This window comes from Anas acuta, chromosome 17 (assembly GCF_963932015.1).
Source record: "Anas acuta chromosome 17, bAnaAcu1.1, whole genome shotgun sequence".
Lineage (NCBI taxonomy): Eukaryota > Metazoa > Chordata > Aves > Anseriformes > Anatidae > Anas > Anas acuta.
The window spans coordinates 10,352,665-10,375,480 of record NC_088995.1 but is presented as its reverse complement, the minus strand read 5'-3'; the positions used below and the strand labels follow the sequence as shown (position 1 = coordinate 10,375,480).

The 22,816-nt window shown below is 53.7% G+C and overlaps 2 protein-coding genes across 9 annotated transcripts in view; both read right to left on the bottom strand.

Moving 5' to 3' along the window:
- Positions 1 to 127: 127 nt before the first annotated feature.
- Positions 128 to 5,128, bottom strand: GP1BB (glycoprotein Ib platelet subunit beta). 2 transcript variants are annotated; one of them, XM_068654401.1, is made up of 2 exons: positions 2,468 to 5,128; positions 128 to 1,723 (listed from the first exon to the last, which is right to left on the bottom strand). In XM_068654401.1, exon 2 carries the CDS (start codon positions 1,698 to 1,700, stop codon positions 1,122 to 1,124), a length of 579 nt encoding a protein of 192 aa, XP_068510502.1. In that variant the 5' UTR covers positions 1,701 to 1,723; positions 2,468 to 5,128; the 3' UTR covers positions 128 to 1,121. The 2 variants fall into 2 exon arrangements, with proteins under 2 accessions (XP_068510502.1, XP_068510501.1); XM_068654400.1 differs by having other exon boundaries at positions 128 to 1,785; positions 2,468 to 5,091.
- A 94-nt stretch (positions 5,129 to 5,222) lies between these two features.
- SEPTIN5 (septin 5) overlaps positions 5,223 to 22,816 on the bottom strand; it is a 42,155-nt gene continuing 24,561 nt past the window's right edge. For 2 of the 7 annotated variants that reach the window (XM_068654395.1, XM_068654394.1), the window contains exons 2-11: positions 16,247 to 16,343; positions 15,799 to 15,885; positions 15,113 to 15,236; positions 14,810 to 14,944; positions 14,025 to 14,142; positions 13,599 to 13,700; positions 12,610 to 12,706; positions 11,254 to 11,389; positions 9,416 to 9,518; positions 5,223 to 8,814 (exon numbers count right to left, since the gene is read on the bottom strand). In XM_068654395.1, the coding sequence (XP_068510496.1) occupies positions 8,758 to 8,814; positions 9,416 to 9,518; positions 11,254 to 11,389; positions 12,610 to 12,706; positions 13,599 to 13,700; positions 14,025 to 14,142; positions 14,810 to 14,944; positions 15,113 to 15,236; positions 15,799 to 15,885; positions 16,247 to 16,343 (1,056 nt within the window). In that variant the 3' untranslated portion in view covers positions 5,223 to 8,757. Of the gene's footprint in view, positions 8,815 to 9,415; positions 9,519 to 11,253; positions 11,390 to 12,609; positions 12,707 to 13,598; positions 13,701 to 14,024; positions 14,143 to 14,809; positions 14,945 to 15,112; positions 15,237 to 15,798; positions 15,886 to 16,246; positions 16,392 to 17,127; positions 18,096 to 20,725; positions 21,179 to 22,300; positions 22,406 to 22,816 lie in introns of those variants that run through there. The other 5 variants (XM_068654392.1, XM_068654390.1, XM_068654391.1 and 2 more) reach the window with 5 other exon arrangements.

The window sequence follows — 22,816 nt, the reverse complement described above, 5'->3', positions numbered from 1 at the left end:
GGGCGCGAGGCGCCCCTTCCCCTCAGCGCCGCGCGCGGCCGCCGCTTCCCGCCCTTTCCCGCCTCACGGCGCGGAGGCGCTGCAGGGCGCGTGAAAAGATAATTAAAAATAAAAAGCCCCTCACAGCATCAGTCAGCGTTGTTTTATTTCACTTTTGCATCGTTATAAAAACTATTTGAGGCATAATAACCGGCAGCGGGCATGTTAGAGGGTTCTGCAGCTGGAGGCCCCAACGCGCGGGTCTCTGTGGGGACGGGCGGCACCAACATGGCCCCGAGGAGCCTCTGGTGCCACAGCCCCGGGCCTGGGGGGTTCTCGGGAACACTGGGGCCTGCTCTGACTCAGGACAGCTGAAGTCAGTATTAACACTAGCAGGAGGTTAAAAAGAATGAAGATAGGGTAAATGGGTAGGCTATTAAACGTTCCCTCTCTCTCCCACAGAAGAAAAATAAAACATACACATGAGGCAAGAAGAAAGCGAGAAGAAACAAACATCCTTTCTGTTTTACTGAGGGAAAACTGAGGCAGAAGAAGACTTAAATCGCTCGTCCAAAGTTACCAAAGCATTCAGTGGTAGCACCAAGGAAAGTGTGTTTTTCTGCTGTCCTAGTCCAGTATCCAGTTCACCCTCCACCTCTGTCCTGGCCTGACCCAGTGCAACCACAAGCATGTGGAAAGTACAGATGAAATACACCAGCACAGGGGGGACCAAGCACAGCTGAAATACACCAGCACAGGGGGGACTGAGCACTGCTGAAATACGCCAGCACAGAGGGGACCGAGCACTGCAGCCCAAGAGCTTGTGAGCCATTTGAGTCAGTTCTGGTTGCTGTAGTTTATGGTTTCCATAGTCTACCAAACCAGAACTACTTCCAGTTCAGCAAAGCAGTGAAGATCATGCTGAAGAGTTAAAAAAGCATTAATTAAGAAGCACAAGATCAGCTCTTTGGAAACACAGCAAGTGTCTGATCAGTTCCAAGTCCTGCTCTGGACTGCAGTCAGGATCAGATGCTGCATTAAACAGTCCCCTCTGGGTATCACAACCCACATGGCTTTGGCATAGCAACATCCAAGGGGGACTGGGACCCTCACTCTGCTGATGTTAATCACTGTTGTAGGGGCTAAGTATCTGCACGCTGGTGTAGATCTTGGCTGGTACTCCAGGTTTTGGCAGTCATTCTCCGAAATCTCCGCAGATAGCAAATGATGAAGATGACCAAGATAGCCTGGACTAAAAGGAAGATTAACAGAAAGAGCTGAGAGAGGAGAGCCAGCGTGCAGTACCAGTGCTGGCATGTGGAAATGAGCTCATCTTCTGTCAGATAAGCGATGATCCGGTCCTGAAGGTGAGCTGGGGAAGCACATCTCACATCCCTGTAAAAGGTCCGGTTCTGCTGCCACTGGAGCCAGGAGCGCAAATAGAGGATGTCACAGTTGCATTCCCAAGGGTTGCCCTGCAAGTAGACTATCTGGAGGTTCTTTAGGTTGTCAAAGAGCCCATTGGGAATAGAGGTGAGACTATTGTAAGCAAGGTTGATAATTTCAGCTGATGGCCGGAAAGCAACAGGTAGTTTTGTTACAGTTAGGCCTTTTGACGTGCAGTCAATAATGTTGGTAGCACACTTGCATCGCAGAGGGCATGTAGGTATCACGAGTGGGAGGAAGCCAAGGAAGGGCAAGAAGAGAATCCCTCTGTTCATCTTCACCTGCAAACACTTCCCCACTGAGAGTGGGTGAGGTGGAGATCGGGCAAATAGACACCACAGACTTTAGGACTACAGAGATCTGAAAAGAACAGAGTTAAAAAAGGTGTGAAAAATCTTGGTCTTTCATTACAAGAAAGGCAATACTTCTGGTCTTTCCAAATGTGAGCAGATGAATGCTGGGAGGCTTAGTTGCAGCCATCAAATTAATTTTCACTAGTCCTCAGAAGCATACAAGAGTTGCTGGTACTTTCAGCATTACTACAGAACAATTTATAGTGGAAACCAAGAAAATTCTTGTCAGGAAGTAAAAAAATAGTTTATGAAACTGCTCATGCCTTATCATAGCACTGAATTACATCTGTAAGCAAAACTTTGTTGTCAACTGCAAGAGGAGATTCAGAAATAAATTTACTGTTACCACAAGTAAAAAAAAATAGTCTTTCCAGTTTTGCATAGACACGATAAAACAGTCTGCAGGCAATAGAGAGGGTGCTGACTATTGGGAGGAGATCTGTGTAGCTTTTCACACTAGACATTGCTCCTGCAGATGCATAATCTGAAGCTGAGACTGTGCTGAGAGACAATTCATTGACCCATGTCTTTGTATTGCAGTCTCATGCCATCACTGAACACAGCCTGCTCTAACTTCTTTAAGAGAATACAACACGTGCCTGCAATGAGGCACAGTTATTTCATGCAATCTGTTGAAAGAAAGAAAGAGAAAGAGAGAGAAAGGGCAGAATGTAGCTTTGTTGACTTACCAAGGCAGATCTATCTTTGCTTTCTTGCTGGCTTTACAACACAAGACAAAGGTCTTAAGGCAGTCCAGTCAGTGCAGGAGTGTTTGCAGCTGCATAGCTGAACCCCCGAATAATCCCCTTGCAGCTGGCTCACAAGATAAGGGTCAGGCTCATCCCAGGGACACCTCCCACATGAGGCCTTCCTGCAAGTTTGCTGCATGTCACCGGAAGCCGAGTCTTCATTGAGCAAGTCTGCCAAGAAATGGGAGCTGGCACTGCTTGCAAGAATGCATTTGCTGGCAGAGATGCTGACAGCACCGATAACTCTGATTCTGTGCCCACATGCTCTAGGTAACAAGTAGACCAGCAGTGCAATGAATTCAAGTACGCTGAGGATGATGACAGCAAAATATACTGCCCAAGTGTTTCCTTGTTATTCTTGTACAGGCAAAATACCTGCAGGGTGAAGACTTTGCCTTTCACCACTGTAAGTGGATGAGAAGAGCTTCCTCCATGTTATTTTCTCAGGTTTGAGCCTTTGGCTCTTGGAAATACAAAATAGATAAAGCATAGCTGTTAGCACGTGCCCGCTTAACAGCCAGCACAGTCACAGACTGCTTGAGGAATCCTCTTGTGGGTCCAAGTGCTCTGCTTTTTCCTCTGGCCCTTTGGAACAAGACAATTTAGTTTCTTATGTTGAGCACCTCAGGGCTCACAATCAGCATCTTGTATGTGCCAAGTTGGCCTCACAGCCATGTAGAGCAACAACAAATCTATGCAGAAATTCCAGTCCTGGCTGCTCCAAACACCAGCTGTTCAGCCTTGCTCCCGTGCAGTTTGGTGAGCAGGGAGAACCTTTCCCTTCCCTTCACTTCGGAGGAAGTTGGGGCATTGAAATAAGAGAGGATCAGGCTGAATCTAGCAGCATTTCTGTAGAGAGCCATGGAATTTGGGGACCTTATAGAGCTCAGCATCAGCTGGAATGTAATAACAACTCTGGGTGAAGCCTTATGATAATTTCCGTACGCTTACATGTAAATATATCAACTTTATGCAAGTTTCACAAACTTCCTGAATTATTTCTCTTTGCTGTAAGCTCAAGAAACACACCTTACTTGTCGTCTTTTATCCCTGAATAGCACTAAGTTGAGAACTAAAGGAGAGAAAATACCTGCAAGAGGAAGCACCTCATTTTTATTTAGTCCAGAGTCTCTTCCTCTGCGTGACATCCCTTTTCTCCACTATTTTTTCTGGCCGTTTCTTTTAAAGATGATTCACTGTGAATAGAGCCAGGGTTCATACACGTGGTGCACAGAACCAATCAGGCCAGACAAGGAGACAAAGGAGAACACCATTCTAGCAGAAACACCACAAAGTCTCAACTGCAAAGTAGTAACTCAAAACATACTTCAACACAGAAGGTGACGTTACCGGTTTGTTCTACAGTCTATGTGCACCGTGCCCTTTGGTTTCCCAGCTCATCAGGAAGACTCTATTTGGCAGAGTGGTGAGCCCTAGCACTTTGCAGTGTGCTGTCCCTGAGGTTTCTCTTGAAGCAGTGACACACATCTACTCCTAATCAGCAGTGGAAAGTCTGCTGAAAGAAATGGATTTCCAGAGATCTCATTGCTGTCAGTGGTTAAGCCAAGGAAGAAGACCCCCATGTGCTTACAGCCTTTCTTGATTGTTAGAGGTAAAATACAACTCTTAGCATTTCACTGTCTGCACCAAAATAAAGTTGGTTGGTTCCACAGGAAGGACAACAGACCGGGGAACGCAGTGTTCCAACGGACTGCTCTATTGATAGCCAAGTGACTTGGCAGCTTTCAACAAGTGGAGCTTGCATTTACTGAGAAAAATTGACCACATCCTTCATTCAGAGTTTGCATCACACACATACTCAAACAGATAAGTCCAAGGGTCAAAAATATTCTCAGGAAATATAGGCATAATTTTGTCTTCTTGTGGTCATCACACCTTCACAGACATTTTCTGCAATGGGCCTGGCTCTAGGCTGTTAGCTATGCTAAAGGCTAAGGCCACCAGAACTGCATTGTGAAACCACTGCCCCACTGGGCCCAACTCTCCCTTGCCTTGCAGTGTGTACAGTACTCAGCATAACGTGCGGGAGCTCTGGTGGTTCAGAGCAAAAACAATGAACACCCTGAATGTGCTGGTGTTAGGAGAATCTAGGGTGTAAACAGAAGCAGAATTTGTCCCTAACCACTCTTCGTGATGCTCTAAAACAATTAAGCTTTACACTTCTAGTGGGTTGGAGCAGATCATTCCAGTCATTTCACTGTGGCAGGCAGGCAGAGTGGCAAAGGAATCTTGGGCTAACAAACTAACCCATTTTTGCCTGCATTACACTTGGGAGCAGCCTGACTACAGTAGGGTAAGTTTGCCCAGCCACAGCCACATCTCGCTTATTTGGGTGCTACTTTATTCACAGGCAGGTGTTCAGACCCAGCCTGGCTGTGCACGCAGCAGACAGCAGTGATTCTTTGGCTACTCACAAAGTGGATTTCCTGGGATTGGATCCTGCCCAGCTGCTCACTGCTGATTTAGACACCGCTCCTAGGGGAAGCTTAAAGACAGAAGAACTTCAGGATCATCTCGTCTAGCCTCTGACATAAACACAGTCCAGAAATCCCATGCCTGCCTGGAGCCTGCTCTGATGGAACTGGATAAAAGGACAGACAATTTTGCCCTCTCCTGTCCATAACGTATCACCGATGCTGCTGAAGGGGACTGAAAAAAAAACAAAACAGAAAGGTTGTTTTTCTGAATGTATTTATTTCACTGATCAATTCAGGTAGTAAACATTATTAATAATAATAACAATAATCATCATTTAATAAAATGGATATGTTTTAAAAGGTTTCATTTTTCTTTGTTCACAATGACAAAATGTTCCAACAGAAATTTACAAAAAATATATATTATAATAACCCAACAGACAGATGGGAAACGAAGAGCTTAGGAATGGAGCGAGGGGTGAGGAAGTCACATGGCAGGAGCAAGCCAGTGTTAAGAGCACAGCTGGGGTTGTGAGGAAGCGCAGGGAACGCCATTGCACAGCACGAAACGTGGGACCCCCTCCTCTGGGGGGGAGGCATGCGGGGAGGCAGCAGGAAGCTCCACACAGGCAGGACCAGCACAGCAGCAGCACACACGGAGTTCACGCCACGGCTCCCTCCCTAGTCAGGCACAAGGTCTGAGACCTACCAACAACCCCAGCTGCAGCCTGGGACAGACAGCTCTGCGGGGTGGGACACAGCCCCTGCTGCACCCAGCTCGGCAGGGCACAGCTTGGCAGAGGCGTGGGAATGGGCCTGGGAGCGCAGGGGTCGCACCTGAGACTGCGGAGGGTTTGTGTGAGGGGAGGTGTCAATCACCTGCCTATCCCCACTTCTCACTGCCGAAGCCCAACAGCTGAGCTGCATTTATTTGGGAGTCTCTTCTTGGCTTACTGTGCAGCTCATGCAACAACACAAAACATTCATCCTCTTATAAACTGTTGTCACCTTCCAGGCCAGAGTCCGGATCCCTGGTGCCCCAAAAAGTCAGTCCCTAATCGCTTGCCAGGCAGCCCTCAACTCTGATGCCCGGGGCAGGGAACCTCTGACACAGGGATGTGGATTTCAGCAGCACCCCTGCCCTCTGTAGAAGCTGTCTCTGGTGCCTCACTCCTGTGCATTCTGAATAAGTGCAGCTCAAGCCATCTGCAGCTGGTAATTGAAGACTTCGTCTCTGTAAAGAACAGAGCTGACGCTATCAACTTGATCTAGAAGCCATGTGCACTGAGCTGATGGAGACTTCCTCACCCAGAGGGACAAGGCAGATACACGCTCAGCAATCCTGCCTGCCTGTGACCACAGTACCCTGTGCTCTCACCAGCACGCAGCACAGGATAAAAGCTGTCTGCCCTCTTACGTCCATGCTACAGGGTAAAGGTCTGCTTTTTTTTTCTGGGAATGAATCTGTCTGAAAGAGGAACATCTTTAGCTGAATAGTGCTCATTTGCAACAGAACATCCTCCTAACAGACAAAACTCACGTAAGAAATGCAAGGGGACAGGTACTGCAAGGTGTTTCCAGGTACGCTACCATGGATGAAGCTGAGACCTCAGCAGTCCTTCTGCTTCCAGCAAACCAGCTCCAGGAAACCTGGAGGAAGCTCCTACCTCAGGCTACTCCATCGCTCAGGCATTGCAGAAAGCAGGGCTGTAATTCCTCCTTAAGCACCTGGCCCTGGCATGTTACTGAAGACAGGCTGAGCCCTTTCCTTCTCCTAGGCTGGCACTGCCCAATGTTGCTTATGAGCCTGATACAGGTGAGAAGGAAAGAAAAAAACATTGTTGGGACAGAACAGCTGCCTTCACCCCTGCCCTGCTGAGCTCATCCCCAGTGCCCCTGCCCCACCTCTCACCCCTCTGAGGCAGCAGAAGGGCACTTGGGAGAGGTTTGCCTTGGGTGCTGCTCTTGCCCAGCTTGCATGTTTCTGGCAGTGGGCTTTGTCTTGCTTTGTCTTTGCACAGTGTCGGGGTGCCTCCCCTGCCTCCCCTGCCCCTACAGCCCGTGTTCTAGTCGGACAGAGGTTCTGTACAGAGAATGACCTGACCCAGCCAGCCTCTGCACCTCCTGGACAAGCCCTGATCAGGGCTCTAAAGCCCCACAGGGGGAGTCAGATAAATGCAGCACCTAACAACAGTTTAGGGCTTGGCTATTCCTGGCCGATGCTGCCTCCTGCCCAGGGAGATCTGCTGGGAAAAGCCTGAGATGGAGCAGCTGATACAAATGGGGAAGGGAGACAGGGAAATTGGGCTGGCAGCCAAAGGAGCAGAAGGGTCCAGCCCATGGCAGCACTCTGTGGAGCTGGAGGGAAGAGCCAAATGTCTCTCACTCCAGCAGCCCCTGATGCTCTGCACACACGGCAGCGTTGCTGGTGAGTCCTGCCCTGTCAGGCACATCACACTCCAGGGCTCTCCTCTGGCTGGACTGGAAGTTAAAAATACTGCAGGAAGCAGAAACAGGACAGAAGCCGCTACAAAAAAAGCGCTCTTATCTCTGCCCAGCAGATCCACCAGCTTTCCCAGCACTGAGACAGGAAGAGAGGGGGACTGGGGAGGGGAAGAAGGGCCAAGGCTCAGGGGAAGGGCAGGGGAGGAAGCGCCAAGTCTGCTGGGCTGTGCTCAGCGCAGTGACGCTCCTGTACCTGCCACACTGACCCACAGCAGCTCTCCAAGCCCCCCCTGTCACCCCGGGCTCCCTGCAGCGGTCTGCCTGGCCAGGCAGCTTGCAGACCTCTGGTACGAGCCTTCAGAAAATGCCCCTTTCCTCGGGAGAAGCTCAGAGCGACCAGAGCTAAACCACAAGAGAGCCTCCTGCAGCCACCGCAGCGCCCCGCTGTCCTGCTTCTGTCAGCCCCTCCAGCCTGCCTTGGGAGGAGAGCACGGCTGGCAGGCTGGGGAGGTGTCAGCTCCCATCATTGCTGGTAATCCTCAGTAACTCATCCTCTCTGCCACAGACACACCTGAGGGCAGTGGAAGCTGTTTTCAGCTAACCAGCCCCTTGACAGACTCAGCTCCCTGCCACTCAGTGCAAAGTTCTGGAGTTCATAGGAAAAACAAACCTGGCCAACCAACCATCAACCAAAGACAAACCAAATAACCTGGGCAGGAAACCAGACAAGCAGCAGGCCCCCGGGCAGGTCAGTGCACAGAGAACCCCCCAGTCCCCGCTCTCTGGTCCACAGCTGGCCCCTGGCGGAGCAGGTTGAACTCCCAGGAGGGAAGGTCTGCCTTTACAACTCTTGTGCTGGCCCTAGACAAGGGGAGTGGGGAAGGGGGCACAGCACCTCAGGTGGGAGTAAACATCTACGTGCATCGACACAGATATTCTTCAAGTTCGTACACCAGAGAAACCAGGACTTTAAATACCAGAGCATTCCCAAACAAGAGATTAGTACATGGGAAAGGGAGATCTGTTTCTTTTCCTTTTTTCCCCCCTTTTTAGGATGCCTTAGAGACTTCCCAGGCTAGTTCCTTTTGAAAAAACAAAACGAGAAAAAAAGAAAAGAAAGAATAATAAAAAAAGAAATACACATCAGTAAACAGTTAAGTGAACAGCCTTCTCCACAACCCAGCTGACAGCAAAGCCAGCGCTGCTGCTAATAAATTAGAAGTTGCGGGTGCAGCTCTTGCCCACAAGTCTTTATACAACAGGAAACCTCTTTTTAAACGTCCACAGCTCTTGCCAGGCTTCGGTTGGTCGCTGAGGGGTTCCCTTTGCCCTCCAGGTACCCGCATCTCACTGATCCTGCATCTGCTGCTGCATCTTCTGCAGCATTTCTTGCATCCGCCGCAGCTGCATGAGACAGAAGAGAGGCGCTCAAAGACGGATCTGCTGGGGCTGGGGATCTGCACTGGGGGCTGGCACCACGAGATGAGTTTCTGGCTCCCCCCACCCCCAGCCACAGCCAGCAGGTGACAAGTCCATCAAGCCCAGCAGGACAGCTGGGCAGGGAGCCCAGTAAATCCCCGCTGCACTGCACAAAGCCACAGGGCCAAGTCCCAGGCTCTGCATCACGCCTCTGACAGCCAGGCGCCGCCAGCCCCAGTGGCTGGCCAAGGCAGAGGGCCTGGACAAAGAGAGCCCCGAGTGGTGCTGGCTGACAGCGTAACAGGCTTGGGGTGATGGGGTAGACCCTTGGGGGTGGCAAAGGGATTTCTCAGAGAAGGCTAACTCCTGCTTGAGCACAGAAGCATCAGTGTCTGGGGTGGAACAGAGCCATGTTTCCCTGCTGGGGGAAGGTGGGCACAACATCCACATCCTGCCCTACGCACCAGGAGAAGCCCAGGGGGAGGCAGGAGTGGGAAGCCCCAGGACAGCCTCTGCGGGGCAATCCTGGGGAAACACCTTGGATTTCAGCTCCAATATTAAAGCTGGCCAGCTCTGAGGGTCTCACCTCCTCGTCCTTCATTTTGATCAGCTTCTCTGTCTCAGTGTCTGGTGTTGGGAGAGGCAGGATAGGAATGGGGCTTTCTATCCTGTTGTCCTGAGTCAGCTTGCTAGAGAGACAGAGAGAGAAGGAAGAAATGCAGTCAGTTGTGCTTCGGGATGGCTGACTTTGGTGTCACCACATGATGGCTGTCACTCACGATGGCAGACCTGCCAGCAACGTGGGAACGTGCACCCAGCCACACGGAAGGGCTATGGGGGCAATGTGGCACATACGTGTAGGATGCACTCGGAGAAACTACCTGAGAAAACCCAAACCAGGATTACACCAAGAAAAAAAAAACAAAAAAACAAAAAAACAGCCAGAAAGAGCTGGCAATTCTGAGCACTTTATGTAACAGCACTGGAAAATTTAGCAAGGAGATTTACAGCCAATTTCTATCTATCAGCATCTCTAAGCCACTACATGCTCACGAAGTTGTGGTGGTTTTTTATTTGTTTGTTTGTTTTTAAGGAAAATAAAACCAGAGGAGCAGTTTAACTGCTGCAAGTCTGATAACAAAGCCTGGTCCCTGTTCTCGAGGGGAGGCATGGCACACAACAGGCATGGCACAGTAGCATCGTGATGAGGGCTGGCAGGGGACAGAGGAAGGAGTTGACTTTCTTCCAAAAGTTGGAGGAGCTCTCCACAGAAAAACTGGGAACTCAAGTTGCCACTGTCTGGCTCTCACCACTTGGAGTCACCAGTTGCTCATTATTGAGTCAATTCCAGCTCCGGAGCTTGGTATCTCCTCCCAAAAGTTTCTTCAGAGAAGAACCCGTATCCCACTGCTAGAAACGGCCACACTGGTTTTTCTGAGAAAGAACCAGCCATGGCGTGAGCAACAGCACCAGAGTTTTAAGCCGAGCAATTGCTTTTTCACCACTCTGTTCTTTTAATAGATACACAGCCTGTCTAAATAGCAACTGTGACACTTCTGACAGATCTCTAGTGTTTCACATGGTTATTTTGGGACTCCCTATTATCACTGTTGAAAAAGACAGGCTCATCTGCTATGCAGAAGTACTGGGATACAGCGTGTGTGAGCAGAACGTGCCAACCTGCACATTTGCACACACGCTGGGCTGTTCCTCGGTGCAGTGCAGCTATTTCTGCTCTGCAACGTGGCAGCACACGGTCACCCAGCCAGCTCAGGCAGGAAGTGAAGGGGATGGTTTACAACAGAAGAGCCAAAATCTATTTAAACCTAAAATGTGTCACCAATATTTCAGTCATGGAAGGGAGAAGGAAAAGATATGACTTTCAAATGAAAAGCCTGTGAGTGCTCTCTGTTTTCTGATCTCTGTGATTAAAACTACAGAGAATCAAATGCAACAGCAAGATAATGCAGAGCAATCTTTGGAGATGTGATGAGACTCTTGCTAATTGCTTGGGTTCCGTTGTCTGAGAAACAGCAGCATCCCAAGGGTCAGGCTGCCTTTTGGACAGAACTGCAGATTGCAGAATGCCTTCTTTGGCAATGCACACAGCAGTAATCCACCAGAGAAATGGTTTATCTCGTGTTTCTTTAGGCTGGATGTATTTCACCCAGTGCTAGGAACAGCTCTTCTAAAGAGCATTTACGGCCAGGCCTATTTCCCAGGATCTGTGTGGGGACTCCTTGGACAGGAACATGGGTTCTGAGAAGCATCCTCACCGTGAGCTAAGGCCGTGGGAGACAAGCTCGGATGTGCTGTATTACTTCCCAGTGCCATTCCCCGGAGAAGCTGTTCTGAAAAAGTGGTCCCTTCTCCACAGAGACAGAGAGATACCCCTCCAACCTGCAGGCAAAGTGAGGGACCCACCTGGTCATTTGCTGGATGCACTGGGCTCGGTAGTTCTCATAATGGACATCGCAAGTGACATCCTTCAGGTCGTGCATGTGTGTCCGGATCAGCATGTTCCGCAGCTTCACAAAGTCACAGTGCGCCTGATTTTCCACTGCAAAGCAAAACCAGGAGAGCACCTGGATGTCACACCTCATCGGCCCCATCCAGGGAGTCCCTCCTCTGCACCAAAAATAAAATTCCCCCAAGGGCCCCTTCCCCATCCATCCCCACTCCCCCCCTGGCCTCAGCACAGGCCTTGATGGAGCTCTGCGCTCCTCGACCCTGAGGCCAGGCTGCTGAGGTCACTGCGTTCCCAGGACTTTTTCTGGGTAAGAGGATTAATTAAGCACATATAGCAGAGCCCTGAGAGGATGCTGCTCCAGGTACAGTGGATGTCATTATTATAACCCCAGTGAAAACAGCAACTGCTGGAGACAAACTGGCCACCTCCTCAGAGCTCAGCACTGATTGAAAGGCCGCTGTAGGCAGGATGGTTTCCACAAGGGATCTTGAATCAGCCCCTGAGGAGCAGAGCCATTAGCAAGCAATGGGCTAGAGAGCTGAAAAAGCTGCTGTTACCATGGGGAGCCAGGCCCCAGGCAGCCCTGTGGGAGTCTGGGGGGAAGCGTGTTTGGTAGCTGGGTACTGCATTTCTCTCTCCGCAGGGCTGGGGGAAGCTGGCTGTGTGAAGCCCAGGGTCTCACAAAGCTGATCTCACTGCCAACTACCAGCACTGACAGGTACAGCCCACTCAGGAGACAGCAAGAGAGAAGAGCCAGCAGCTGGGCAGCCGAAGCAGCTGACACCAACCCACAAGTGCAGAGGATTTGGGGATTGAAAGCTCCAAGATCTAAAGCAACATGCCAGCACAGGGAGTCAGCAACAGCAGGAAAAAACATTGCAGGCTTTTTCTACCTATGAAATTTCTCATTTAGAAGGGGAGAACTTCTACAAAGAGACAAACACACTGTGTGGCAGCACAGCCTCCTGCCCTCTCCTCTAGGTCTTGCTGCAGCTTGAAGGAACCTTCACAGCCTCGGCTCCATCCCCACAGCAGTGGCACCACATCCAGGCTCCTCCCTGGACGTGTGTTGCACAATGCACCCTGGCTCCAGAGGCAGGATGATTGCTCTGCACGCAGCAGCAGAGCAGGCAGCTCCCAGCACCTCTCTGTACCCTACCGTGTCCCCTGCCACGTGCCAAAGGTCGTGCAGTTGGTCAACAGCTGCTCAAGGCTGCGCAGGGGTGAACTCCCCACTGCAGTCCCTGTTGTACGTGCCCATCTCTGTCCCTGCCCCGTGCTCAGTGCCAGCTCGCAGGCACCGTGCTTACCTTCCACGATGCCCCACGGGTACAGCCGTCCACGGACTCGCTGGCCTTTTGCCTCCACCACTGTGTTACTGCCGATGACAGCAAAGGGAGCACTCTCCTGGAACAAGAGGCATCGCTGAGCCCGGGGCTGCCCACGCATCCCTCCTCTGAGGGCTGAGCTCAGGCAGAGCAGAACGGGAGGATGAAGGCACTGATAGGAAAGGCACAGGGATATCCACACATCCCACAGCATGAGACAGCACAACACGATTATAGAGAAAAGCCTCAGGCACTGGGATCTGAAGGCAGCTTGATTCCCAGCCTGACATTCTCAGCTCTCCTGAGGGAAGCTGTGTCTTTGCAGGTGCCTGCATCTCTTTTTTGAGGGGAAACACTACAAGGAAGTCAGAGCAGAGAGGCTGGGACACCAAACAAGTGGGACAATGGAGGTCAAGAGCTCATCCAGGCAAGGAAGTACAGGCTGTGCTCCTCTCTGCTCAGAGCCCATTGCCTTCATCTGGCAGGAGAAACAAGGCCATACTGCACGCACACGCATGGCTGGCTCAGCTTAGGAAAGGGTCAGGCCTGGGCTGCTGGGGCCTCCAGCCAGGCCTGTGTGACAATGCTGTGTCCCCCACACAACTGAGGTATCAGAGTGGGGATGAGGCCTCCTCCCCCACAAACTGTTCACTCAGAAATGGGTGCTCACACGTGTCATACAGCCCAGCCTCCATCTTAACCACACAGGCTGGGGTACATGAAGGAAAGACTGGCACTGCCTGGCAGGACACCTGAAGTCCCGTGTCTTCACGCTGCACTTCATGGCACCAGCAAGGACATCAGCCCTCTTCTCCAGTCCACCTACCACGTGAGCCAATACAGGCTGCCTCCTGCGTATCGGCAGCACAGCACGGGACTGTGGCACACACAGGGCAGCTCCAGCTCCTTCCAGAGCAACCAGTGTACCCAAGGGACAGACTCTGCAGTCCCTTGCTGAACTGACTCCTTACCTTCAGCTCTCTATCTTGTTGCTTGAACTCCTCATCTTCGTCAGAGTCACACTCAGGAAACTGGTACACTTTAATGCCAAATTTCTCAATCTCTTCCCGGATCTGCGTCCATGCAAGACAAGAACAACAAAAAATGCAGCACTGAACAACACAGAAATGCTGAGTCTCTTCCCTGTTTGTACTGCCATGATTCCTGTAGAGTTGGCTTCTCTGCAGACACCACTTCCCTTCTCACAGGTATCACGTAGCACTGCTGCAATTAGATCTGCAGGTACTATATATGTGTGTGTATATATACATACACACACACAGACACTATAAATACATACACACACAAGTTTTTTTGCAGGCATACTGCTTTTCTCCTTTCTCAGCATATCCCCGCCACCACATCAGGTATGCTCCTGTAGAGAAACAGCATCTCACCCTCTCTTTTAGCTTCCGGATCTCAGAGGGGATCAGGCAGTCAGCTTTGGCAATGAGCGGCACAATGTTGACCTTCTCATGCAGAGCCTTCATGAACTCGACATCCACAGGCCTCAGCCTGCAGCAGGAATGAGGAGAGACGTGGTTAGCAAGGTGAGCCAGGACACAGCGGGCAGCTCCCTCTCCAGTCTCTCCCACTTCACCCATCAGCCCCAGGAAGAAGGGAAGAGGACAGCACTGTCACAAGAGTCTGGGGCAGCCCTCAGCGAGGGCTGCATCTTCAGGAAAGCCACCTCAGATTTCAGATGCTGAGACATGTCATGCAGACACAGGCTGAGCATTCACCTTACAGAACAAACATTGCCCAGGCCATGGCCACAGACCTCCTCCTGGCTGCCCTGTGCTGCAGGGTGCCAGCACGGCTGCTCCAGGCTAGGTTAGGACACAAGCCAGCAAGGTCTGGCAGGGACTGAAGGCAGCTTAAAACTCCCTTTCCTACCTATCAGTCAGGCTTAGGTAGATAGGAAGATACAAGTCTGTGTGGCGCTGCTTCCCCTGATTTCTCTCTCAGGCCTGTGGCCTGGTTTTGATCAGCTCTGCCTGACCACAGGCTGTCGTGTCAGTGAGGAGGGAGGCTGTGTAGTGCTCAGCAAGGGGATCGGTTGATGGCTCTGCACCTGTGTCAGCAGCCTGGACACTGTACAACACGCCGTGAGGCAATCCTGGGGTTCAAGGGTCTTCCCCCCAGCCTGAGTCATTCCCCATCCCGGAGCGGGGTGCCTCACCCGTGCCCGAAGGGTGAGATGAAGTAGAGGCAGCAGTGCACTCGGTTGTCCTGGATGTTCTTCCTGTTCAGGCCGCTCTCATCACGGAAATACTGTTCAAACTGCTGGTCGATGTAGTCGGTGATGGGCTTCCAGCTGGGAAGGAGAACTCGATCAAAACCAAATCACGCGTATCAGGACACTGTCTCCAGGGACTATGAGGCAGCAGCATCCCATCCCCACTGCCAAACCCCTTCCTGTGAAGCAGCCACAGAAAACAGCTGTGGCTGAGGATGAGGAGGAAGGCAGCACTGGCCTGCTCACCACTCAGTGTTGTTAACAGCATCTCCAAAGCCTGGTGTGTCCACTATGGTCAGCTTCAGCTTGACGCCCTTCTCCTCTATGTCCACCGTATGCTTGACAATCTCCACTGTCTGGTTGATTCTCTCTGAACAGGAATACACGAGTTAAGGCCAGGTAATGGTGGGGATCCCAACTCACACCCACAACAATATGCTGCCCCCTTATCACTCAGCCCAAGGACTAACATGGGTTTCAAAAGACCTTGATCATCCTCTAAGAAGCCTCAGGGGAGGGGTGGTGAGGGAGACCAGCAGCAGGCAGACAGGCCTCTGAGAGGGCACACAAACTTTCCAACTGCCTGCAGCCCAGCTGATCTGAACATCTCCAGTCACTGGGAAAAGGAATCCCTACCACACACCGGCACCCAAGAACAAAAGACAAATCTCAACTTCTCAACCCAAAGGGTTAGTGCTGCTCTGCAGCCTCACCTCCCCTCCATAGGGCAGAGGAACCCTACAGCCAGACCCTTCTTGCTTGGATCCTAGCGCCCCTGCAGCCAGCAAAGGAGAGCAGAGCAACAAAAAGCAGGGCTGGGACCCAGCCAAGCTGTAGCTGCTGCTGAAGCGAGGCGCCAAAGGACTGGTCCTTAGGATGCTACAGACCTGGGGATGCAAGATCCCACTTGACCCCCCCTTGCCCCAACTTACCCTCCGCATTGAGGAGCTTTCTGTCTTTGTAGAGGTCCGTCAGGAACAGGCTGTTCACCAGCGTGGATTTGCCCAGACCCGACTCTCCTAATTGACAGAGTGCAAAGGGGAGGAGGGAAAAGCAAACAACATGACCCACTAATTGACTTACAAATGAAACGCTGAACAAGGCTTTGAATCCTGAGCCAGAGGAAGTGTGAGATATGAGCTGTCTGGAGCTGTTTCTCCAGCAGTGGGAGGCCTTCTGCTGCAAGAAATCTCAATCCTTGTACAAAACCATCCTCCCTTCCCTTCCTCTCCCTCAGGTCCTGGCTGGCCCTGCCTTCACCGCCCACCCAGCCGCTCTGACGAAGCCCAGTGCTCACTTGAGAGGGCTACCAGCGGTCAGGGCGGGCCCCTCCACACACCCACCGTGCGGCCCAGCCTCCTCCATGCACCGCAGCCTCACCTGCAACCATCAGGGTGAAGTCGAAACCTTTCTTCACGGATTTCCTGTGGACCTGGTTGGGCAGAGTGGCAAAACCCACGTACTGCTTCTCATGGTCCTGCGGGGCAGAGGCGGGCAGGAGGTCAGGGTGTGCCACCACTCCTGCCTGAGCATTGAAAAGCAGCACTGAGCGGGATTCAAAGCACTCAAAAAGCCCCGAGGCAGAGCCAAAGGGTGGAGGAAGGCTGGGTCCCTGTCCCAGCAGCAGCGTGGGGCTCAGGGACTAGGCTCAGGGACTCCTGCCCTCCCTGCAGGTGCCTGCTGGCACCGAGAGCCACCTCCGTGCAACCACTGCCCGGCTCGGCTGCTCTCAGCCGCACAGGGACCAGGCACAGCCTGCCTGCCCCCCACACAGCACAGCTGGGGCTGGGCTGACAAACACCTCATAGCCCTTTGCTGCTTCTGCACAGTCACCGCTCCCCAGGTCGTTCAGACCCACTCGGGCACCTCTCCCAGCGGAGGGCTCGGTGTAATTAGCAAGAGGGGCTGGAGGTGTCCTGAGCCACGGCCCGATGAAGGCACGGTGGTTGGCTTCTGCGTGACCTGGGAGGGGATTATTTCTTGCTGTGTCACAGCCACTCCTGGCTGAGTAAGAGGAAATCCTGCATAATCTCTGGTGTTATTTCTGAAGAGACAAAAGTTCAAGGAGCACGGCATGGGGGAAGATGCGCAGGATGGGGGAAGATGCGCAGGATCTTTGCCTAGGAGAGGTGCGATGGGTGCCCGTGTTACACACGGTGTTACTGGAGGATTCCTTACTGCCCTACCACCGCCCTGTCACCCAGCACTCTCTCACCACAGAAAAGCCGCAGCCACCCGCTGTGGGCCCCGTACAAGCTCACCGAGCGCACTCAAGGAGCAGCACGTCCAGCGGCACCTCCTGCACACAGCAACATCCTGCAGCCAGCAGCAAACACACAGCCTGTGCTGTGTCCCGGGGTGCACCCCAAAGGTGAACACAGCTGGTACGTGGGGTTCACAGCCCTGCTCCAGCTACTCTCCCCGCTGGGCTCAGCGCACAGTCCTCCGCCCACAGCTCGGGTGGCCGCAGGTAGCTGTGGGCTGCACGGCTCCAGCCAGCTCCACCTGAGCAACCCCAGGGTTTCGCAGCCTGCTCCCCCCACAGCAACGTGTTCCCCTCCCCAGGGCCTGTCGAAGCTGAAGGGTGGGCACAGACCCTGGCAAACACCTCCCTACTCACATAATTTCCAAGCTAGACCCAAATGCCTAAGCTAAAGACATCCCAGACAACATCACTTAGGATAAATACACCCTGGGATTCACACCACAGGCAAATCTCCAGAGCCAGGAGTTCCTCAGAACCAGCCCTGGCTCCCACCCGGTCAGACACCACCCAGCCACCCTCCCTGTGGCTCTCTGGCACTGGTTCTCCAGGCACGGTGGGGAAGGTTCCCCAGGTTCCCTGGCTCCATTCCTGGGCACACACTCACATAGGTCACTGCCCTGCGTGTCAAGCTTAGGGCAGTGCTGGCTCTCAGCTCTTCCCTTGTTGCACTCAGGCGGGACGGACACTGTCACTGCCCTCTAGAAATTCACTGTTGGTTTGGGTCTCAGAATTGGTCTCTTTAGCCCTGGCAAATTAGAGAATTAGAGAGTGCCCACATTAGCATCCCACAGCAGCAGTGCAGCGAGCAGTGAGGCCCCAGGATGAAAAGTGACGGCAGCCACTTGCAGGAAAGCAACATCTGCCTGGAGACTCTGCATGGCCACCCAAAAGGCTCTGCAAAGGGAGGACACGAGGTGTGCAAGGCAGGGTGAGAAACGTGTTAACAGCGAGATCAAGAAAACGAGATAAAACGTCCCCCTTCCATCCTTTCTGGCTGCTCTGGTTCCTGGTGAAACACAAGCACAAGAACAACCCAGGTGCATGCACGGAGCAGCGAGTGGCACAGATACACAGCGCCCTGCCCCTTGCACCTCTCGTGCAGCCAAGCTGTGCTTCAGGAGCAGGAAAGAGACCTGCACCAACCTTTACCAGACTTTGGAAAGGCAGCGATTACCTGCCCGCTGCAGTGACTTTACATGCCAAACAGCAATAGGCACACACAGTAAAACCGTGGCTGAGATTGGGGCGTGTTTCTGCTTCCTTGCTTTTTAAGCTAGGTGACTAAAGGCTGACAGTGGAGATACCGGGGAGCTGAGCTCTGGTGCAACCCTGCTTACTTCAGCCAAGTGCAACTGGCTGAACCTGATCTCTTGTTTCTGTTCAGCCCAACCAAGCAAATGGGGATTTGTTGTAGCTCCGGTTACTTCCCCATAGCTCGGTGGAGTCCGGACAGTTCGCAAGAAGCGAGCAAATCCCAGCTGGTGCAGGATGCTGCCCTTTTCCCATGGCTCATGCGGTCATTTCCCTTGCAGTAAGGCAGAGCAGGGCTGAGCACAAGGTCAAGGGAAGGGCTTCCCTCCTGCAGCGGGAGGCAGCAGGGATGCGAGGGGAAGGGCCCCGTCCCTGGCCGTGCCTCCCTCCAAGCAGCCACAGACACACTGTGGAGACCCGGTGGCAGCCAGCGTGTCCGTGAAGGGAAAGGCCAGAGATGTGGGGCCACCCGAGGGGTGATCACATCCTTTAACAGCCCAGCTCTCAGGAACAGCCCCTGCACCACAGCCAGCCTGTCCCGTGGTTCTTCCCCGGCTGTGAGGCACCCAGTGTGTGTGCTCCCACCCTGGCTGTGTCGGGCACTCGTGACAGGCACACACCTGGGTTACAGCCACCTTCACTAGCGTGCCAAGATCAGCGTGGTGTGCAAGGAGCCCAGGTGCCCTCCCGAGCCCGGTGCCTGCCTTCCTGGAGGCTCTGCGCCCTCCCCGCCCTCGTTAGCACGCAGCACGGCTGCTGGCACAGCAACTGTGCTCAGGATGCAGAGCCCCAAGGGGGCAAAGGGGGATGGGAGGGCTGGGGGAAGAAGGCAGGTGGCTTCCTGCACTGTGAGAAGCTGAAATCCATTAATTAGATGAGGGACTTTGACCGAGGGGCCTCCTGAGGCATCACAGTGCCCTTCATGTGCTGCTGACCCCCGAGAGCAGCTCCCCTCAGGCTGCCAGGGGCCAGGACAGCTGGGCACGGGGCTCTGCTTCCCTCGCCAGCCCCAGCTGTTGGGACACAGCCCCGCCAGCAGCGCTCTGCTCCGCGGAGCCCCTCTCCCCAGCACCCCTCCTTGTGCTGCCTTTGTTCCCACTGGCATCCTGCGCCTGGGAACGTGCCCTGAGCACCACAGCTGAGGCCACCAAAAATGTGGCTGACCTCTGGGGCCCTGTTACAAACCAAAGCTTCCCAAGCCAAGCAAAACACGTCTGTGCCCTCCTCTCAGCACACACACTGCGGTTCGTTGGACATCACGGTGACACGCCGTGTCCTCGCATCCTCCACCACCCCGCCGAGGTGCTGAGGCTCCCTGGCACACAGTGAGGTCAAGCCAAGGAACAAAGCACCCCTGGGTTCAGGTCCTGTCCTTGTCTGGGCTACAGATCCCCATGACAGAGGTACCTGGGGTCTGTCCGTACTGCCCCGGAGAGAGGCAGGCAGGCAGCGAGGACGCCATCGCTCCCGATCCTTTCCTCACCTCCCCTGTGCATGAGCTGCTCAAAGCAATCCAGATCTCACGTGACTTTGCCACTTATTCTGGGGATAAATGAAGCTTGCGGAGTGCATTCAGAAGTGCTAAAATTAAACACCATAGGATTACAGAAAATCCAAAGAACGGCCCCTACCCTGTCTCTGCAGCAAACCCCAGAAATGGTGAGGCTTGTGCCGGGGTACCGATGAACCTGTCCCCACCAAGGCCCCAAATATTCTGTTCAGACCCTTCCTCCAAACCCTACAGAGCATGATGCCACTGTGATGCCAGCCGCAGCACTTTGGGGACTGCAGTTCCCTGCCTTGGGGCCCTGTGCCCATGACAGCAGAAGCTGCCCGGCCCTCTCCTGGCCGCCCTTCCTCCAGCCGCTCCCCTCCGGCCGCCACATCCGCATCTGCACGGAGCAGCAGGGCCCATTCCCAGAGGAGGGGCAGACCTTTGCATCCTCTCCTTCTCAGAAAGCTGCATAAATTCATGACACAAACAACCCCCAGGGGCTCCCCCATGTACATCTGCCTCCTCAGGCCCGGGGCTGAGTACGGAGCATTAGCAAAACCGCCCGCCCACCAGCGCTGGGTGCAGCAGGAAGAAAACCGGCAAGCAAAGCACAGCTTTAACACAACACAAACCAGGCTGCTCTGGGGCACACGCACAGCCCCGGCTCGTGCCCCGAGCCCCCCCAAGCACACACACACGCCATTCAGGGCAGGAATCGCTGCGTGAGATAACCGCCCAGAAACCAGGCACGCATCTCCCAGCTGGCCAGCCTGCTCCTGCGCCCGCGGGGCTGCTCCCCTCCCCGAGCTGCCCGCTGGCTCTCTGTCCCCGGCCGTGTCCCCGTTACCAGCTTCCTTCCGCTGCTCTGCTCCTCGGAGGTCTCATCTTGTGCCGCACACATCTGCTCGGGCACCATCCTCCCCCTGCCTGTCCCCGCTGCTCCCTGGCTCGCAGGGCGCTATAAATACATCCCCGTACCTTCAGCCTGGCCGGGTGGCTTCGCTGTGCCTGCGTCCGGGGGGAAAGCAGCCTCTCCACTAACCGCTCCTGGATAATGATCGAATCCATAACCGCGGCCGGCAGGACGGACAGCCACCGCAGGCCAAGAAAAAAACCACCCAACCCATGTGTTCCCTCCCAGCCTTCGCTAAATCCATGCGGCAGCCCCCCCGCCCACGCATGCACACACACGCAGGGCTGGCTCAGCTCGCCTCGGCGGCCCGCGAGGCGAGGAGCAGAGGCGAGCAGAGGAGAGGAGAGGAGACAAGAGGCAAGCGGGCTCCCACGGCAGCTGCCCGGGATTTCCTGCCTCCGCCTGTGCCGCGGGAGGAGCCTGCCAGCGAGGACAGGACAAAAGCCACCAGGGCTGCAGGCCAGAGCCGATGTCTCTCGCTCTGCCAGCGTCCCACAGAGAGGGTTTGCACGTACCGGCTGCTGCCCCAGCTCCAATGCTGAGTCCTCGGCTCAGCTGGAGGGTTTCTTGGACGTCCTGATACAAAGACAAAGGTTCGCTGCAAGGGAACTGCTCTGGGCAAAAATATGCTGCTTCTGGCTGTGTGGGGAACGCTGAGGGGTCCAGAGCACTCCCCAAAAGCTGACTCCAATCATAACCCCCAGGCCCCGGGGCTGGTGGACGTGGGGCCCCCTCCACGCAGCGCCGGTCCCTCGCTATTCCGGAGCTGTTGGTGCTTCACCTGAATCCACGCCTAGCAGGCAGCTGGGCTGGGCTGCACCCGATAGCAACTGTTCCAGCTTTGGAGAAATTTCAAAAAAAAGAAGTATCCGTGCATTTGTTAAGCACAAGAATCCAGCCCAGTAACAGCTTAGCACTCAGAGAAAAATCACTTAAGCTTCAAGTTTAGGATTTGAACCCGCATGAGACCTACGCTTCAACTTTTCTGTGCAGCCATAGAAACTGAGCATGAAATTATTTGAAACAAACCCTTATAATCTCATGTAACCACATGATCCCAGGAACTGGGGGTTAATGTCACGGCACTTATAATAGAGCCACACGAGATGGCAACACTGGTGGTGCAGGAGGAACCTGCAGCTCGACACACGGGTTCTGGGCAGCTTTCTGCCCGCGAACAGGGCAGGGTGCTGGCTCCCCGCTACGCTCCTGCCTCTCTCCCAGCCCCAGCTCCTGCTGCCTTTCTGGGAGCTGCAGGTTTCCAGCAGCAACTTTGTAGAGTATGGGATCAGTTGGGCTGCCCTGCTCAGCCTCAGGTTGCAACCCCCAGCTGCACACCCCGCACGGCTGGTAGGAGATCGTGCCGCATGGTACAGAGACACCAGGAGATCTGCAGTGGCCTGGAGCCTGGGAGCAGCTGCAGGAGTAGAAAGGTCTTAGAAGCTGGGCTGCTGCACAGACTGCACCGGGGGGAGATAGGACACAGAAAAAGAATGATGTTTTACTTACACTGCCATCCTGCAAGCTGAGGGAAGGTGAGGAGTCACAGGCATGAGGTTCTGGAGGCTGAGAAACATGAGAGGGAGAACTGGGAAACATTCCCAGAGAAGGAAAACTCCCTCCCTGTGGCAGCTGTCATATCACATGCACAAAGCCCTTTTCCAAATGACCTTGCCCTACCAGTAGCATCCGTAAGTTCTGCTCACTGGGGTTTGTTCCCAGTCATTTCTGAGTGTAGTGGCCAAGCAGGTCTGCACTGAGATCCAGGTGTGCCAAGAGTTGCCACTTCCCAGAACAAGGCATTTTTCCTTGCCCCCATCAGGCAGCTCCATTTTCAGGGGGTAGATAACACTTAAAATGTCCTCCTCCCAGCTCAGCAGTAGGTCAGGCCATGCTCACGACACCTTTTTTTCCCCTCCAAGATTCCCAATGTCTGATTCCTGCTTCCCTGACTGGAGGTCTCCACCAGCACGGTCTGCAGCCTGTGCACGACCGAGGAGCGCTGAAGGCATCGCACTGTCTGCA

Excerpts from the sequence above, each read along its gene's own strand:
- GP1BB (XM_068654401.1), bottom strand. The coding sequence starts at position 1,700 with ATGAACAGAGGGATTCTCTTCTTGCCCTTCCTTGGCTTCCTCCCACTC.